The 19340-nt window shown below is 39.4% G+C and overlaps 2 protein-coding genes and 1 pseudogene across 2 annotated transcripts; 2 read left to right on the top strand and 1 right to left on the bottom strand.

The window, feature by feature from the left end:
- Positions 1 to 236: 236 nt before the first annotated feature.
- On the top strand, positions 237 to 6212 carry LOC140971528 (fasciclin-like arabinogalactan protein 17; annotated as a pseudogene).
- Positions 6213 to 8189: 1977 nt separating this feature from the next.
- On the bottom strand, positions 8190 to 11436 carry LOC140971529 (calcium-dependent protein kinase 26-like). The gene is made up of 7 exons (XM_073433835.1): positions 10061 to 11436; positions 9769 to 9912; positions 9414 to 9566; positions 9207 to 9322; positions 8956 to 9123; positions 8613 to 8837; positions 8190 to 8524 (listed from the first exon to the last, which is right to left on the bottom strand). The coding sequence occupies exons 1-7, from the start codon at positions 10968 to 10970 to the stop codon at positions 8402 to 8404; spliced, it is 1839 nt and encodes a 612-aa protein (XP_073289936.1). The 5' UTR covers positions 10971 to 11436; the 3' UTR covers positions 8190 to 8401.
- A 5272-nt stretch (positions 11437 to 16708) lies between these two features.
- Positions 16709 to 17356, top strand: LOC140958338 (uncharacterized). Its single transcript, XM_073415757.1, has 2 exons — positions 16709 to 16882; positions 16982 to 17356. Exons 1-2 carry the CDS (start codon positions 16709 to 16711, stop codon positions 17354 to 17356), a joined length of 549 nt encoding a protein of 182 aa, XP_073271858.1.
- Positions 17357 to 19340: the final 1984 nt, after the last annotated feature.

Raw genomic sequence — 19340 nt, forward strand, 5'->3', positions numbered from 1 at the left:
TTAAATATAAAAATAATAATATGAGTAATTAAAGTTATAGATTATTTATTGTAGGAGTTAACAAAAATTAATAAACTTTATCATAAGGACCTGGACGGGAAAAACAATAAAGAATATTGCGATTAATAAAAATTATAAAATAAAGACTAAAATTTTATATATATTTATATAATGGAATCTTAATATAAAGAATAGAAGATAAATATAATAATATAAATAGTTATAAATGTAAAAAAAATTATAATGTTCCACGAGAAACCATATTTCCCACTCTCCTAAGCTAGGCAAACTCATTTCCTTGCACCACACAATACTCTCTTCCATGTTCTTCCAAGAGAGACGGACGAAATAATCTACATTATATATTCTCCGGCGAGAAAATAATCTTCTCCATCCATGGATTCTCTGATCTATGGCGTCCCAAATCTTATTTTCCTCACATTCTTCACTTTTCTAGCCGTTAAATCTTCTGCATTGCTCGAAAATTTGCTTGCAAAGCCTGGGAACTCGACTGCGCAGATAAATTCCAATTCTGTTTGTTAGGTTTGATTATTTAATAAGGTGGGACCCACGTATTAAATAAAACAATAAAAAACTCTCATCTCACATCGAAAACATTGTGAAATTGCTGGAGGGAATTAGTTATAAATAAAGCTCAATTCCTTCAATTATTGTATCCTAAAATCAAAAGCTTTTTAGCTTTGATAAAAAGAGAGTGCATAGAAAAAAAGAGTGTATTTTTTTCTTGAGTGCGGGAATTCTCTTGTGTGAGTTAGAGAAATTATTTTCTTGGTATACCCAGGTTGGGAGTGTGAGAAATATTGAGTGTATTGGTGTATACACTTGTTGTAATATTTCTTCCGGTGATAAAAGTTGCAGTGCTCCGTGGACGTAGCCTGTATTGGGTGAACCATGTAAATCTTTGTATTCTTGTTGGTTATTTTATTCCGCAAGTTTTGGGTACTATATTATCATCGTGATCAGCATCGCTTAGGGGGTGTAATTCTCCAACAATTGGTATCAGAGGAAGAGACAGGAGTGGTGAAAGGAGTTCCAACCGATGGCGCGGTAGATCCGAGTCAAGAAATGGAAAAGACAAAAACATCTTTGAAAAGAATATGAAGTGCTGGAGCTGTGGTGAGACTGGTCACCTGAAAAAGAACTGCAGATCAATGAAGAATAATGCCAATGTTGTCACTGATGAAGTACATGATGCTCTGCTATTATCCATGGAAAGCCCTGTTGATTCTTGGGTTATGGACTCGGGAGCTTCGTTTCATATCACTGGTGATCGCGATGTATTTGATAATTACATCGCTGACGATTACGGAAAAGTTTTCCTGGCTGATGGAAAACCCTTGGAAATTGTTGGTATGGGTGATGTACGGATGAAGATGTCAAATGGATCTGTCTGGAAAATCAACAAAGTCAGACATGTACCAAAATTGACACGCAATCTGATCTCGGTGGGACAGCTCGATGATGAAGGCCATAATGTGACCTTCGGTGATGGTTCCTGGAAAGTGAACAAAGGAGCCATGATTGTTGCTCGAGGAAAGAAAACTGGAACACTGTATATGACTTCCAGTTGCAGAGACACATTAGCAGCTGTGGATGCTGGAGCCAATTCAAGTCTATGGCATTATAGACTTGGACACATGAGTGAGAAGGGAATGAAGATGTTGGTGTCAAAAGGAAAGCTACCAGGATTAAAGACTGTTGAACACCAACTATGTGAAAGCTATATCTTTGGAAAGCAGAAGAAGGTGAGCTTTTCAAAAGGCGGTAGAAAACCCAAAGCAGCAAAGTTGGAGCTGGTTCATACTGATGTATGGGGACCATCTCCTGTGACATCCCTTGGAGGCTCGAGATATTATGTCACATTCATTGACGATTCGAGTAGAAAAGTATGGGTTTATTTTCTGAAAAATAAATTTGATGTTTACGAGACCTTTAAAAGGTGGAACGCCATGGTGGAAAATGAGACCAACTTGAAGGTGAAGTGCTTACGGTCTAACAATGGTGGAGAATATGAAGATGATGAGTTCAAGAAATATTGTGCACAGAACGGGATCAAGATGGAGAAAACCATTCCTGGTACACCTCAACAGAATGGTGTAGCTGAAAGGATGAACATTACCTTGAATGAACGCGCAAGGAGCATGAGATTGCATTCTGGATTGCCAAAATCATTCTGGGCTGATGCTGTTATCACTGCAGCATATCTGATCAACAGAGGACCTTCGGTACCACTGGAATACAAAATACCTGAAGAGGTTTGGAGCGGCAAAGAAGTAAACCTTGCTTTCTTGAAAGTGTTTGGATGTGTATCCTATGTTCATATTGATTCAGCAAGCACGACAAAACTTGATCCGAAATCAAAGAAGTGCTTCTTTATTGGTTATGGAGATAATGAGTTTGGTTATCGTTTCTGGGATGACCAAAATCGGAAGATCATTCGGAGCAGGGATGTAATCTTTAATGAGAAACTTCTGTACAAGGACAAGTCAGACATTGGAGCTGGAGATGAATGTCCTGAAGTCAAGAAGACTGATGAAGTGCCATTGACAAACATTCCTGTGAATGAATCAAAAACCAGTAACCAGGAAGATGAAGAAGAATCTGCACAAGATGATGACCCACAAACTCCGGTGATTGAACTCAGGAGATCTTTGAGAACCATTAGACCACCTGAGAGATACTCCCCATGCACTTCATTATATTTTGCTGACAGACAAAGGTGAACCGGAGACCTATGAAGAGGCAATGCAAAATGATGATTCAACCAAGTGGGAGTTGGCCATGGAAGATGAGATGGATTCACTGTCATCCAATCAGACGTGGGAGTTGACAGAACTTGCGCAAGGCAAAAAGGCGTTACATAACAAGTGGGTGTACCGGTTAAAAGAAGAGCATGATGGTAGCAAGCGGTACAAGGCAAGACTTGTTGTAAAAGGCTTCCAACAACGGGAAGGAATTGATTACACCGAGATTTTCTCTCCGGTGGTTAAATTAACCACTATCAGGACTGTACTTGGACTAGTGGCGAAGGAAGACTTACATTTGGAGCAGTTGGATGTAAAGACTGCGTTTCTTCACGGTGACCTAGATGGAGAAATTTATATGAAGTAGCCACAGGGCTTTGAAGTACGGGGAAAAGAGAGAATGGTGTGCAAACTTCAGAAGAGCTTGTACGGTCTCAAACAAGCTTCAAGACAGTGGTACAAGAAGTTTGATGGATTCATGAGTGAAAATGGATTCCTAAGGTGTCAAGCTGATCACTGCTGTTATGTGAAAAAGTTTAAAGGTTCTTATATCATACTACTGCTATATGTAGATGATATGCTGATAGCTGGAGCTTGTCTGGAAGAAATTGATAAACTCAAGAAAGATTTATCAAAGGAATTTGCCATGAAGGATTTGGGTGCTGCAAAGCAAATCCTTGGAATGAGGATCTTCAGAGACCGGGTGAATGGATTCTTGAAGTTATCTCAAGAAGAGTACGTGAAAAAGGTGGTTAGCAGATTTAATATGGATGAAGCTAAATCTGTGAGTACTCCTTTGGCTAGTCATTTCAAACTAACCAAAGCACAATCACCATCGACGGAGCAGGAGCAGGCTTATATGAATAAGGTTCCTTATGCTTCTGCTGTCGGAAGCCTCATGTATGCAATGGTGTGCACAAGACCAGACATAGCACATGCAGTGGGAGTTGTGAGCAGGTTTATGAGTAATCCAGGAAAGCAACACTGGGAAGCAGTTAAGTGGATTCTCAGGTATTTGAAAGGTACTGCTAGTTGTTCTTTATGCTTCAGGAGATCAAAATTTGGCTTACAGGGTTTTGTCGATGCCGATATGGGTGGTGACCTGGATGGCAGGAAAAGTACTACTGGATATGTGTTCACATTAGGTGGTACAGTTGTAAGCTGGGTGTCTAAGCTGCAAAAGATTGTTGCGCTTTCGACTACTGAGGCTGAGTATGTTGCAGTTACAGAAGCTAGCAAGGAGATGATATGGTTGAAATCCTTTCTGGAGGAATTGGGTCAGAAGCTTGAAAATAGCACATTATACTGTGACAGTCAGAGTGCTATTCATTTAGCAAAAAATCCTGTTTATCATGCTAGGACAAAGCATATACAGGTTAGGTACCATTTCATCAGATCAGTGCTGGAAGATGGAGTCTTGAAGCTGGAGAAGATTCTTGGAAGTAAAAATCCAGCCGATATGCTCACGAAGACGGTAACCATTGACAAACTGAAGTTGTGTTCAACTTCAGTTGGACTACATGTATAAATGGAGATATATGAGCTGCTGCACTGATAGTGTGAAGACATGATTGAAATCAAGTCTTCAAGTGTGAGAATTGTTGGGTTTGATTATTTAATAAGGTGGGGCCCACGTATTAAATAAAATAATAAAAAACTCTCATCCCACATCGAAAACATTGTGAAATTGCTGGAGGGAATTAGTTATAAATAGAGCTCAATTTTTTCAGTTATTGTATCCTAAAATCAAAAGTTTTTTAGCTTTGATAAAAAGAGAGTGCATAGAAAAAAAGAGTGTATTTTTTTCTTGAGTGCGGGAATTCTCTTGTGTGAGTTAGATAAATTATTTTCTCGGTATAATCAGGTTGGGAGTGTGAGAAATATTGAGTGTATTGGTGTATACACTTGTTGTAATATTTCTTCCGGTTATAAAAGTTGCAGTGCTCCGTGGACGTAGCCTATATTGGGTGAACCACCTAAATCTTTGTGTTCTTGTTGGTTATTTTATTCCGCAAGTTTTGGGTACTATATTATCATCGTGATCAGCATCGCTTCGAGGGTGTAATTCCACAACACTGTTCTAGTGGCCCTTTTGGATTCTCACTACACTGAGCTCTCGGAGCTTGTGGAGAAAGCGCTCTTGCTGCAGACACTTGAAGAAGCTGTGTCGAACCATAATATCACCATTTTTGCTCCGAGAAATGAGGCCCTGGAACGGGATTTAGACCCTGAGTTTAAGCGGTTTTTGCTCGAGCCTGGGAATCTCAAGTCCCTGCAAAACCTTCTTCTGTTTCATATGATTCCGAAGAGGATTCAGTCCCGCCATTGGCTTGTCGAGGGGAAGAAGAAGCCTGTTCATCATACTAGTCTCTGCCGTGATGCTACTAATGAGAAGATTCTGTTAACGGAGAGAAATGGTGAGAAAATTGTGGGAACTGCGAAGATTGTTAAATCAGATGACATTATTCGCCCCGACGGAGTCATCCACGGCATTGAGAGATTGCTAATTCCCAAATCCGTTCAACAAGATTTCAACGCCCAGCGGAGCTTGAGGGCCACCGCAGCCGTATTTCCGGAAGGCGCGCCAGAAGTTGACCCAAGAACAAACAGGCTGAAGAAACCTGCGCCGCCTGTGCCTGTCGGCGCGCCTCCGGTCTTGCCCATTTTCGACGCCATGGCCCCCGGCCCATCCCTGGCCCCGTCGCCAGCTCCCGGCCCGGGTGGACCCCATCACCACTTCGACGGCGAGAGTCAGGTCAAGGACTTCATCCAGACCCTCCTGCTTTACGGCGGATACAACGAGCTGGCTGATATTTTAGTGAATCTCACCTCGTTGGCTTCGGAAATGGGAAGATTGGTATCGGAAGGCTACGTTCTCACAGTTCTTGCTCCGAATGATGAAGCCATGGCGAAATTGACGACCGATCAGCTGAGTGAACCTGGAGCACCGGAGCAAATCATGTATTATCATCTGATTCCAGAATAAGCATGTACAATGCTGTGCGGAGATTCGGGAAGGTGAAGTACGACACCTTGAGACTCCCGCACAAGGTGGCGGCGGAGGAGGCTGATGGGTCGGTCAAATTCGGACAAGGAGAAGGGTCCGCTTATCTATTCGACCCGGATATATATACAGATGGAAGGATTTCTGTTCAGGGAATTGATGGGGTTCTGTTTCCGCTGGAGGAAACCAAACCTCCTGCTAAATCTTCTCCCGTTGCTAAGATTGTTTCAAAACCAAGAAGAGGTGACCTTTTTTTTTATAAACTTAATCATTAAATAAATTTACCTGGGATTCGGAAAGATTTATGTTAAGAATGCCCTGAATCATGTTAAATATCTGTTACACTTAACCGGTGTGACCGCCGGAGTGTTTGATAGTACCGAGAATTTGGCCGGAATACGTCATGTCCGTGGATACGAATAAAGATGCGTACAAGTCAAGGGGGAATGCTTCTTGGTTTTTAGCTCAACTTCTGTAGCTCTATACTTAGGTCGTCACCACTAACCACAAGCTTTGTTCGGTATTCCGCCGAGTCATATAGTTGTAGCCAAAGACACGTAGTTAAAAAAAAAACTAAATATAATTACTTTTTTAATGTAAGAATCAAAACACTGAAAGCTTTAAGCCAAGCTTTATAAGTTAGCGAATTATTAGATGGCTGAATTGAGAACTTTAATAACTTTTGGTGTACGAGTTAAAAGATTCAAGTTTCATATATGAGAAACTTGGAAAACAATGGGAAAAGACTTGGTGGCGGAGAAGAACCTTATAGCTTGTAAGACGGCCTTGGTTTTAGTGGAGTTTATTAAATAATCTTATTACCATAACGATTCAGTTTATTTAAGGTAAAACCCAGAACCTTACAAACTTGTTGAATTTTTTTATTCAATGAAAAAGATGGGTTATTTGTCGTGAGAATTCTTTAATAATGTATGTTTTTTTTTTATATGATTATGTTAGATAATTGGGAGAGATTAGGTGGATTAAGGTCTAAGGACCTCATTAGGCAGGCTGTTGTATTCAAGCTTCACTTTTTTCAACTAATATTTAACTTGTTTTTGGCCTTTTTCTTCTATCGAACGTTTATGAGATCACGACCCTTAGACGAAGAGTTAAGTATTTAACATAAAGTTTTGTGTTTTGTCGGTGAAGCTCTCGATCCCGTGGTGTACACAAAAAAGTCACAAGAAAAACGAGCCGCTCGGCTCGGCTCGGCTCGGCTCGGCTTTGTTATATTTAGTGAATTCGGGAGCCAAGCTGTTAGTTATCATTGAGTTAAAACCGATATTGATTACGAATCGAGTTGACCTGCGAGTTGTTTGGCTGTTGAGTTTGAGCGGTTTGATAACTCATAGGCAGTTCACGAGCTTTTCAAATCTATTAATTTTGTATGTTTATGCATTAACATTCGTGTAGCGTGTATGATAACATTCTAAATATCATAATTTTATATAGTAACCCTATGATGCAAATGGTATTTTTCAAAGATAAATATGTAAAATGATATTCGTGAAGTTGGACAAAAGTGAAGTTGGTATATAATGCTCATCTTTTGATAAGATAGTAAATATCATTATTTTTTTTAAAAAAAATTCTTTTGTTCGAAAAATTTAAATTAAAAAAAATCTTATTTATTTTTATTTATATTTGAGTTTCCACCTACATTGTCTATATGCAGTCGCACACGGATCCTCTGTTGTGCACAGGACAACGGCACTTTGTGCTGTTCTATTTTTGTTTTTTTGTTTCAATTGGACTTGGTTTCAATTGGGCTTGCAAAACACAACCCAAATTATATACATTATTTCCTATAACATAAATTCAATTATAATTTAATAAATATATAATTAAAAATNTTGTTGTCTTCTGCACAGCACGCAGAGGATCAGTGTCCGATCAATGGTAGGTAGATTAACTGTTAATGCAAATTAATAATGGGTTTTTATTAAAGTTAATTTTGTGGTAGTGTGTGCTTTTCCATGTAAGAGGAGATGACATATCATTCTCCATTTTTGGTCGAGTAGAATGGGTTGTCTATATTTGGATCGTCTCAGGGAATGACTGAATTTTTGGTGCAAGCCACAGGCTTGATCTAAAGCGCTGGGAGTTGGCTTGAAATCGCCCCAAGTGATCTCCGACAATAAACTTTCATGTATCACTTCATATTTACCGGTTCCCATTTTGACAGTTGATTTGAAAGGTTTCTTTAGCCACTACTGTGTGATGTAATCATGGTTTTAGGTCTCGCAACCATTCCTACTCCAGTTTAATCTAAATTACAATATTTCTAGTGATTGATTCCATGTTAATTTAGTTAATGCACTTGAATTCATGCATGATTCAGGATATGGTGGTCATCATTTACTTGTTTCGTGTAAAGTTGAATTACACATCGTTTACTCACAAGAAAGAAATCACAGTGGGCCAAAAAAATCTATATATATGATATTGGGGTCTGTTACACCTGTATATTTTCTCATAGAGCTGGGTCACTGATGTGCATGGACTGCATGAAATCCAACTGGTTACTCGATCAAATATTATCTGACGTTTTGATGTAACAAAGTTAGTGATCTCTGTATGGATAAAAAGAATATAGAACTCAAAAAATAAAAACAACAATGTCTTCATATCAGCAGACTGGCATTGCTTCAATGAATCCGATGTTAACACTGCTCGGAAACCTCTTCTTATCAAAATCTGAGTTCCCTTGCTGCATCATGCTCACAAACTCGTTGTAATCTATCTTCCCGTCCTGCAAGATTGAACAAAAGTCTAAGTATAATTACCACGATCGAGACCTTTTATCGATAAAATTTTAAATAAAATGTGTAGGCGTTTACGTTATTCTGATCAGCTTCTTGGATCATTTCTTCCAAGTGTGCATCCATTATCCCAAATTGTTGACAAGCTATTTGAAGCTCATCTTGTGTTATATATCCACTCCCATCTTTATCAAAAAATGAAAATGCTCCGAATAAATTATCTTCTTTGTAAATCTTGTTCAAATGCAATGTTGCAGCTATGAATTCTCCATACTCAATTGTACCATTATTGTCTACATCTGCCTGTAAATATACCAAGAAAATGATATCATCATTAGGCTTGATCATCGTAAGAATCTTAGTTTGTAGGTAGCTGCCACCGCTCGGATATAAGCTATCATGGAAAAAACACAATACTCACAGCTTTCATCAGATTGTGTATCTCGGACTCATTAAGATTAGCTCCAAATCGTTTTAATCCAGCCTCGAGTTCATCAAAAGTTATGTATCCACTGTTATCCGTGTCAATCATTTTAAACATTTCTTTCAGACCCGCAATTTCTTCTTCAGACAAACTTTCTGCAATCACCTGTTGACAGAAAGGCAAAAAAAGCAGTTTCAAGATTTTGTTCTAATGATATACTTCCCTTAATTGAAGGTTGTTAAATGTACCCTGAGAGCCATTTTCTTGAGTTTGTTCATGGCTGAAAACTGCATTAATCGCCTCGAAACTGCAGAATCGAGAGGCTTATCTGGAGCCACTCCCTTATCCTGCACCCAAGGATGGCCTGCAGATAAAGAACAGTTCAATCATAAAATTTCTACAGGATTTTACGTTTTACAGATCAATGGAAGTGTTGATTTGATATTCGAACTTACATAGGACTTGATGAGCCGTTAATCGCCTTTTTGGATCCCTTACAAGCATTTTCTTGACCAGATCCTTCGCACTATTGGAGATTTTTGGCCAAGGATCCGATGAGAAGTCTATATCACCACGTAAAACTTCTTCGAAAGTTTCTTGTTCGGTTTCTGTGTCAGATGGAAACAAAAACATGAGAAAACAGAAAAAAAAATGTATAGTAATGTGGATCAACAATTGTTCATGCTATTCTTGTTGACTGCCTGCATAACACAAGAAGGCACCGTTACACTGATACCATCAATTATAGTTTTTGTTGTGATGGTGATGACTCTATACCATGTAAAGTGACAAGAATCTTGCATATCTTACCACCCCAAAATGGAGGCACACCACAGAGAAGAATATAGAGTATAACACCAGCACTCCACACGTCTGCCTCGGGTCCATAACACTTACAAAGCACCTCTGGTGCAACATAGTAAGGGCTCCCAACAACATCCGTGAATATTTCCCCTATCGGATTCAAAACAAATGGTTAAATAACACGGATCAAACAAGGGTAATCGATTCGATGAAAAAATTTGAAGTTTTGTTCAATCTTCCTAAAAGTGCTAGTTTTGCCATTCCCAAAGCTTATAATGCATGATAAGTTTGAATGTACCTGGCTTAAAAAACACCGACAAACCAAAGTCTATGGTCTTCATAGGCGAATCCTCGTCCCCGTTCACAAATAGGAAATTTTCGGGCTTAAGGTCTCGATGCATTACTCCCAAAGAATGGCAAGCTTCTATAACACCAACTATAGTCCTAGTGAGATACGCAGCTTTTTTCTCCGAGTAATGCCCTCGTTTAACAATTCTATCGAAAAGCTCGCCTCCTCCACACAATTCCATCACAAAATGAACAGCAACAGAATCCTCGTACGCCCCTTTAATGGAAATTACATTCGGGTCCCCAGATAAATGATGCATGATCTCGATTTCTCGTCTTACATCATAGACATCATCCATGGTCAATAGCTTCCTCTTCGCAATAGATTTACAAGCATATTCCTTACCGGTTTTCTTCTCCACGCAAAGAAAAGTCGTCCCATATTGCCCATGTCCAAGTTCCCGACCCAAATTGTAGTACTGCTTCAAGTGCCCTGTCTTGGTTTTGAGCACAGAATCGACTTGAAGACCTACACTCATGCTTCCACTGAAACTCTTCGGTTTTTCAGGCTTGGAGGGATCTACCTTCTTCGGGTTTTCCTTAACAATCATCATGATCACTTGATCGGGTTTTATGACATCTTTCTTGATCATGTCCTCCTCCCATGTTCCGAGTTCCTGAGGTTGTTTTCTCCCTCCCTTCACTAAGATATCCTCCAATTCAATCATGATCATTTCCGGGGGCTTATTCTTGACAGAATTCGGAGCCTCGTCCGCTTCTAAACATGGCAAATGCTGGTTTTTTTCTTTGTTATCGCACAGGACAATCATTTCCGGTGATTTAGACCACCATAATGAACGTGAAACTGTGTAGAAGAAACCATCCTCGTCAATCTTTCCATGAATACAATTATTTCCCATTATTTTTCTCCCCTGAAAAAATCCTAGTGCTGGAATCCAATCTTCAGCATAATAATAAGAAACAGATCGAACCAGAAATCAAGAAAACCCAACTTATATGCTAAAGTTACTCCAAAACAATAATAACAGTCACTGAGAGAAAGTTAACTTTGAAATAATACACACTCAAAGTGGGAAAATTCGACAACAAATAGCTCCGGGAAAAAAATGAAAACACAGAACTTCAAGTGAAAAATTCAGACCCTTCGAGCTATCTCACGTGAATTCTTTGTGTTGGAGAAGTACAGAATCAAGAAACCTTCCTCGACCCTCATAATCGAAAAGGAGAAATACTTGTTTATAAAGAAAAATCGTGCGTTGAATACGAGGAGACAATCAGAACGATGACTTAGTAATCAGAGGAGAATGATAAACGAAGGAACAAAGGAAAGCGAGGATTTGTAAATGGAAATAGTGCGGCTGTTGCGTATGGAAAAGACTCGGTTTACCAAGTCACAGTGTATATATACAGACGTGTAAACGCGTGTGTCAACTGTGAGTGATCATAGGAGACGGTATTTCTCGGTCAAAATAATGGAATGTTATGAAGTGTGTAACGATAATACGAGAATATTAATTAATGAGTTGATATATTTTGATACGGATGTATTTTTATTCGTGAGATGAATCAATTTTGTTTATATTTATAATAAAACATAATATAATTGATACAAAAGTAATATTTTAAATGAGTGATTCAAATAAAATATATACCATATAAAATTGATCCGTAACATCGTCAAACAAATTTTTTGTGTTAATTATAAATCGTTCAATAAAAATTAAAATGGATGAAAAGATTAAGAAAAATCATTGATGGAACAGTTGGTTTGCTTTTGTGTTACATCGAGAAATTCAAATTTCAACACTAAATTCTAAATATTTGATATCAGATGAAATAATAGCTTGCCAAATAATAAACAATTGTCATTTGCAACTTTTGCATGCATATATAATTTATTAAGTAAACAATTATGATTTTTTAAATTATTAAATAGTGAGAAGTATAATAATAATATTATTTTAGTGTAATTTCAGCATATTAAAAAATTGTTGTAAGTTAACATATAATATAGATATGTAGAGCGGAGTTACTCAATGTTATATCGGGATTGTTTCATTCTCTATTCTAATATTAATATATCATGTGAGTCTCTCACAGTTTTAGAAAGTTGACATCGACCTTGATGATTCAAGGACTAATATTTAATCACATCATAAATGAGAAATGCTCCGATTATAACATAGAATAATGATATATAACGAGAGTATGCTATAAATATCTTATAAATAATTTGAGGCATGAATCCATAGGTCATGGTGATTGATATATCACTATACATATCTTGACATTCACCTAAATATTCCCTAAATTTTAGGATTTCTCATAACCAACAAAAGAAGCCACCTACGTCGTCCCAACATTTTACTACGTTGTAAAGTATAGAGTGTTGATAGTAGCTAATTTTTTTAAATTTAAAATACCAAAATATCTCTACCATTTACAAAAATAATCAATTTTTATGTCATAAAAAATATAAAAATAATTATGTTTTAGTAAATTTGTACCTCCCATATAAACATAGTATTGTACCTCATACAATTTCCATTCTAAAATAGATAAAATATTTTATCTTTATAGTTTTGAATTTTACTCACGTGTAATATAAAACCTACATTATAAAGTAATAAGCAATATGTTATTTGAATAATTATTCTAATTATTTATTTAAAAAATCTAAAAATTATTTCAACAGAAATATAAAAAAAAATTATATACCTATTGTGTGCCAATGTTATAACTTTACATAACACATTTTNCAATTGACATATGGATAGAGCTGTTACTTTTACTATAAATGATTCATAAATTTTTGCTCATGGTGTTCGAGCTGATTGAGTTGATAAACAATTAATCAATGATCAGAAATTTGATTATTCTACATACACTTTCTCAGGTTAGCTTGTCACACAAAGTTTACCAAGTTTGGTTTGTGTAGTTAACGTAGTTTTCAAATTATTGTGTTAGTCTAGAGTTTTCTCAGTGAGTCTGCGAGTTCTCACGTCATAAAAAAATCATTTATGAATTTTCTTAAAATTTTTTTTTTTGACCGATGAAGTTTCTGAAATAGTCTTGGTTTGAACAAGAAACAAATAAATTAGGAACATGAATAAGTCCGCTAGTGGAATAATTAAAGCTAGTTGATAATTAAGTAATATATGTAAACCTCCAACAATTATCGGCAGCCGGCCGGAGCCCGTGCGATACTATCATCATCAAGTGTCGCTGTACTTGGACTACGCTGGCTAATATTCAACCACTAACTATAACTATTATATAACAAATTTAAAACTAAAAAATCAGATTTTAAAATAAGATTTTATATTTGAATCACTAACTTTTTTATAATCTAAAATAATAATAAATTTTTTTTATGGCAAGTCATAAGATGACAAGGTACCATTTATGCTAATCTTAATCGTATTCTAATTCTTTGGAAATATGAAACTAAAGTGGTAGTTATGGATCGAAAAATCACATCCTTCAAAAATGGGAAAAACCACCCCCTACAAAGCCTAGTTGAATTACTATGTTTTTATATATCTCGTTATTGGCAGAAACTTGTGTGAGACGGTCTCACGGGTCGTATTTTGTGAGATATATATCTTATTTAGGTTATTCATGAAAAATTATTACTTTTTATGCTAAGAGTATTACTTTTTTATTGTGAATATCGGTAGGGTTTATCCGTCTCACAGATAAAGATTCGTGAGACTGTCTCATAAGATATCTACTCCTTGTTATTTGGGTTGAAATTCTCTATTGTGATCATAATTATATACCATCAGTTATGGCACATATAAAATTTTATATCGCCCAGAATCATAATTAAGTTTATCACAATATTTATTAGATATATTTTCATGTCATGGTACGGATTATAAGTGATTTACTTTATGGTATTTAGAAAATATGCAATTTTTCCAAACATTCTTGAGTTTTTTTTAACTATATTTCCTTCCCCAAGGATACTAAATGTGTTTTTAAATCTCCCCAAAGTTCATAAAATGAGGATAATTTTAGATTGAACAGAAATTCATTCTTTATATTTGACAATTTCAATATAAATATTTCAAGTATCATTAAAAATTTAACATCAATCATCCTTTGAAAATAAGGAGTTAAAATGAAAGTCATGATGGGATACAAACAAACCACTCTCCCTTCAAAAAAATTGGAAAAACGGCTCCCCCAATAAATGTATTTGAATTATTGACAAAAAAGTATTTGAATTCCTCTCTAAGATATTTTTTTAAAAAATGGATTTGAATTATTTAGGTCGGGTCAATCCTTAAGATGACCCGCTAACCCATTTAGTATTTGTCGTAATAATCCAATCCATGATCCATGATATGTGAAGTGCAAGTTGTAGCTTAGATTGAAGAAAATATTGATTATGGATATCTCTAATGCACTCTAAAAAAATTTATGTAGATATATCATTTTACTTTCTCGATTCGACGAGAAAAAATTTATCAAATGCATCCATAAATATCACGTTTCGCTCCATTTTACTTTCATCGACATGTTTTAACTTATATTCTATGCCTAGGAGAACCATATAGGCATTAAATATTCTACAAAATATCATCTTTTAACATTTGATGAACGTGAACAAAATATTATTCAAGGATGTGTATTTGTTTACGAATTGGACACTTGACTGTGATGGTGAAAGGTGCTTCGATTTGATGCAAACCTTGAAATTTCAATGCCTTCATTCATGATTCATAATTTGGTCCACACCGAGTGGTCGAGTCTCTTCGCTATGTATGTATCTTACCTACTGATACCCCATGGATGGGCCTTGGCTCATCCCTAGCCCAAAAGGAAGACCCAGATGGAAGACATGGATGAGCCCACTACTCTTGGCTCATCCCTAGCACAAATGAAAGACAAGACCATCAAGGGCCCAAGTATCTTCCTATAAATACCAGGTTTGATTGTTCAGTTATGGATTCAATATATTGTTTTCAGCAGCACCCTTAGCTGCTCCCCCATATATCCTCAGTCTCTAACTTGAGCGTCGGAGGGGCTACGCCAGGACACCCTCCTGGCCCCCTCCTAACGATCTTATTTGTGATTTCAAGCTCAGGGTAATTTCAAAACATGCGTCTGGACTAGTGACACTTTCTGGAATCGGACCTAAATTTCCCGTGAGTATCACTTGGCGCCGTCTGTGGGAAATTTTGAGTTGAGACGTAGAGATGGTAGGCAAGAGAGGGAGCAGAAGAGCTACCTCAGCATCATCGCGTCCTCAGAGAGGACCCGGACAATCTCATGTTTAGACAAGACATGAACAACCGCATCTTTAGACGAGACAGGAGCAACCTCGTCAAGAGACAAGAGTCGAGCAACCTCGTCAAGAGACCAGGGTCGAGCAACCCCGTCCTAATGAAAATGTGGGGAACTTGACCCTGGAGCAGTTGGGTCAATTTATTACCCGGACGGTAGACGAGGCCATGAAGATGAATCAAGAGTCTATGTTTGCTGAAGGACAAGCCACTCGCCAGGAGCGAGAGGAGAATGCTGAGGGGCATCAGAGCAGGGTTGAAGAGACGCAACCCCTCCAAGGTGGGGAGAATGCAGAGATTGGTGAGATGAGAGAAATGTGGAAGGAAATACAGATGTTGAGGCAACAGTTGGGAAGCAGAGTGCCGGCACCCAAGAGAGGAAGACCCTTTTCACTAGCCATTTTAGAAGAAGGACTTCCTCCAAATTTTCGACAGTCGAATGTGGGAGAGTACGATGGACATACTGATCCAGAAGAACACTTGGGGAGATTTGAGAATGCGGCCCTATTACATCAATATTCAGATGGGGTCAGGTGCAGGGTGTTTCTGGCACGTTGGTGAGGTCAGCCTAGCAATGGTTTAACACCTTGCAGCCCAACTCTATACGATCTTTCGAGGATTTTTCAGCTGCTTTCTTGCACAGATTCGCTAGCAGCAAAAAATACCAAAAAAACTATTTGAGCCTGTTTGTGGTGAAACAACAAGAAGCTAAAACCTTGCGAGAGTTTGTTCAGCGTTTCAACAACGCAGCGTTAGAGATACCAGCGGCCACTCTTAACATCATGATAAGTGCCTTTACCCAGGGACTTAGAGGAGGAGAGTTCTTTAAATCGTTAATGAAGAAACCTCCATCAAGTTATGATGATCTGTTATCTCGAGCGGAAAAATATGTAAATCTCAAAGATGCCCAGCGGCATAAGAGGATGGAGCAGCGACTTGGGGGAAGTAGAGTTGAGGGAGCGGAAAGAGGAAGTAGGAAGATATGCGCGGACGAGAGGGGGGATGATAAGGCCAGAAGTAGAGGACAATTCTCATCGCATGTTCCTCTGGATGGGAGTCGGGACAAGGTGATGGAAGTGAGGGAGTCCGAGGAGAGGTGGGAGAAGTCGCAAAAGGTTGAGTGCAGTGCTAGATTGCCTTCGCGGGATATACGAGAAGGATCCTCATCCAGGAGCCGACAGAGGTCTCGCTCGTCCCATAGACGTGGTCAAGGCCCTCCATGGACAAGTTAGAGGATCGGGGAGCAGAGAGGGGAAGGTCGATGTCAAGATGTCCCTCAGGAGCCCGTCGAACTGAGGAGGGGAATGAATGAGAATAACCACCCTACGAGATGAATTATTCATATGATCTCGGGGGGTGCTACTGATGGAGACTCGGGGCGAGCTCAGAAGGCACATGGGAGAAGGTTGGAGAACTTTGAGATATCTAGGGGTGCAGACTTACCACAAGATCCCGTCATCAGCTTTGGGCCGGAAGACCTTCGAGGCGTTGTGACTCCACATAACGATGCCTTGGTGGTAACGGCCACCATTGCCAATTATGATGTGGCGAGAATATTTATTGATAATGGGAGCTCTGTGAATGTCTTGTTTAAGAGCACGTTGGATCAAATGAAGATGGGAGAATTTGAGTTTGAGCCGGTATCCACCCCGCTGTATGGGTTTGCAGGACACGCCATCCCGCCTTTGGGTCAGATTGTTCTTCCCCTATCCTTGGGGACTGATCCTCGACGAGTAACAAAGATGATAGCCTTCACTGTGATAGATACCCCGTCAGCATTTAATGGAATGATATGGCGGCCATCCCTGAAGGATTTCAGAGCCGTAGCTTCCACTTATCATCAGAAGCTTAAGTTTCCTGTGGGAAAAGGAGTTGGAATCTTGTGCGGGGACCAAAAAACCGACCGTCGATGTTATGAGGGGGTAGTGAGGGAGGAGGGGAAAAGAGCGCGTGTAGAGGTTCACATGATTAAGAGAGGAAGAAGTGAGTGACTTTGTCCCAGGGAGGTATAAGAGGAGCATAAAATTTGGAGAAAGCGCAGGGCAACGCTTCAAAGAGACCCTGAAATGCTTACCACCTCAGAAAATATTACTCTTGAATTTATTGTTGATGTATTTCATCTTTGCATTTTCCCATGTAATCAGTTGGAATTCAATAAAACCAAGTTCTTATATTAAGTTCATGGATGTTGTTGTATTGTGAGGATGAAATAAATTTTATTTTCCTGCTAAGGCATCGTCTACCAGAGGAGCAGAGTTGGGGTGGAAGAAAGATTTTATTTTCCTGCTAGGGCATCGCCTAGCAGAGGAGCAGAGTTGGGGTGTAAGAGAAATTTTATTTTTCTGCTAAGGCATCGCCTAGCAGAGGAGTAGAGTTGGGGTGGAAGAGAAATTTTATTTTCCTGCTAGGGCATCGCCTAGCAGAAGAGCAGAGTTGGGGTGGAAGAAAGATTTTATTTTCCTGCTAAGGCATCACCTAGCAGAGGAGCAGAGTTGGGGTGGAAGAGAAATTTTATTTTCCTGCTAAGGCATCGCCTAGCAGAGAAGCAGAGTTGGGGTGGAAGAGAAATTTTATTTTCCTGCCAAGACATGTCTTAGCATATGAGCAGAATTGGGGTGGAAGAAAGATTTTATTTTCCTACTAAGGCATCGCCTAGTAGACGAGCAGTGTGTAGAAGAAAAATTTTATTTTCCTACTAAGGCATCCCCTAGTAGAGGAGCAGCGTGTAGAAGAAATTTTTTATTTCCCTGCTAAGATATCACCTAGCAGAGGAGTTAGAGGGTGAGGGCGTTGAATTTTTATTTTCCTGCTAAGGTATCACCTAGCAGAGGAGTTAGAGGGTGGAGGCGTTGAATTTTTATTCTCCTGCTAAGGTATCACCTGACAGAGGAGTTAGAGGGTAGGGGCGTTGAATTTTCATTCTCCTGCTAAGGTGTCACCTAGCAGAGGAGTTAGAGTATTTTCCTGCTAAGGTGTCACCTAGCAGAGGAGTTAGAGGGTGAGGAGGTTGAATTTTTATTTTCCTGCTAAGGTATCACCTAGTAGAGGAGTTAGAAAGTGGAGGTGTTGAATCTTTATTTTCCTGCTAAGGTGTCACCTAGCAGAGGAGTTAGAGGGTGTAGATGTTGAATATTTATTTTCCTGCTAAGGTCTCACATAGCAGAGGAGTTAGAGGGGGGAGGTGTTGAATCTTTATTTTCCTGCTAGGGTATCACCTAGCAGAGGAGTTAGAGGGTGGAGGTGTTGAATCTTTATTTTCCTGCTAATGTATCACCTAGCAGAGGAGTTAGAGGCTAGAGACGTTGAATCTTTATTTTCCTGCTAAGGTGTCACCTAGCAGATGAGTTAGAGGGTGGAAGTGTTGAATATTTATTTTCCTGCTAAGGTCTCACCTAGCAGAGGAGTTAGAGGGGGGAGGTGTTGAATCTTTATTTTTCTGCTAGGGTATCACCTAGCAGAGGAGTTAGAGGGTGGAGGTGTTGAATCTTTATTTTCCTGCTAAGGTATCTTCTAGCAGAGGAGTTAGAGGGTGGAGAAGTTGAATCTTTATTTTCCTGCTAAAATATCACCTAGCAGAGAAGTTAAAGGGTGGGGCGTGGCGAGGGGCGAGCAGGCAGGGGCGGCGAGCATGGGCGAGCTCGGCGAAGGCGAGCGAGGGCGAGGCGTTGGGCGAGCGTGGGCGAGGCTGTCTGGGCTTGGGGGAGCAGGCAGGGGCGACGAGCATGGGCGAGGCTGTCTAGGCTTGGGCGAGGGTGGGCGAGGCGTTGGGCTGGTGGGCGAGGCTGTCTGGGCTTGGGCGAGCAGACAGGGGCGGCGAGCATTGGCGAGGCTGTCTAGGCTTGGGCGAGGAGGGGCGAGGCGTTGGGCTAGTGGGAGAGCTCGACGAAGGCGAGCAGGCAGGGGCGGCGAGCATGGGCGAGAGGCGAGGCGTTGGGCTGGTGGGCGAGGCTCGGCGAAGGCGAGCGAGGGCGAGGC

This window comes from Primulina huaijiensis, chromosome 2 (genome assembly GCF_012295235.1).
Source record: "Primulina huaijiensis isolate GDHJ02 chromosome 2, ASM1229523v2, whole genome shotgun sequence".
NCBI lineage: Eukaryota > Viridiplantae > Streptophyta > Magnoliopsida > Lamiales > Gesneriaceae > Primulina > Primulina huaijiensis.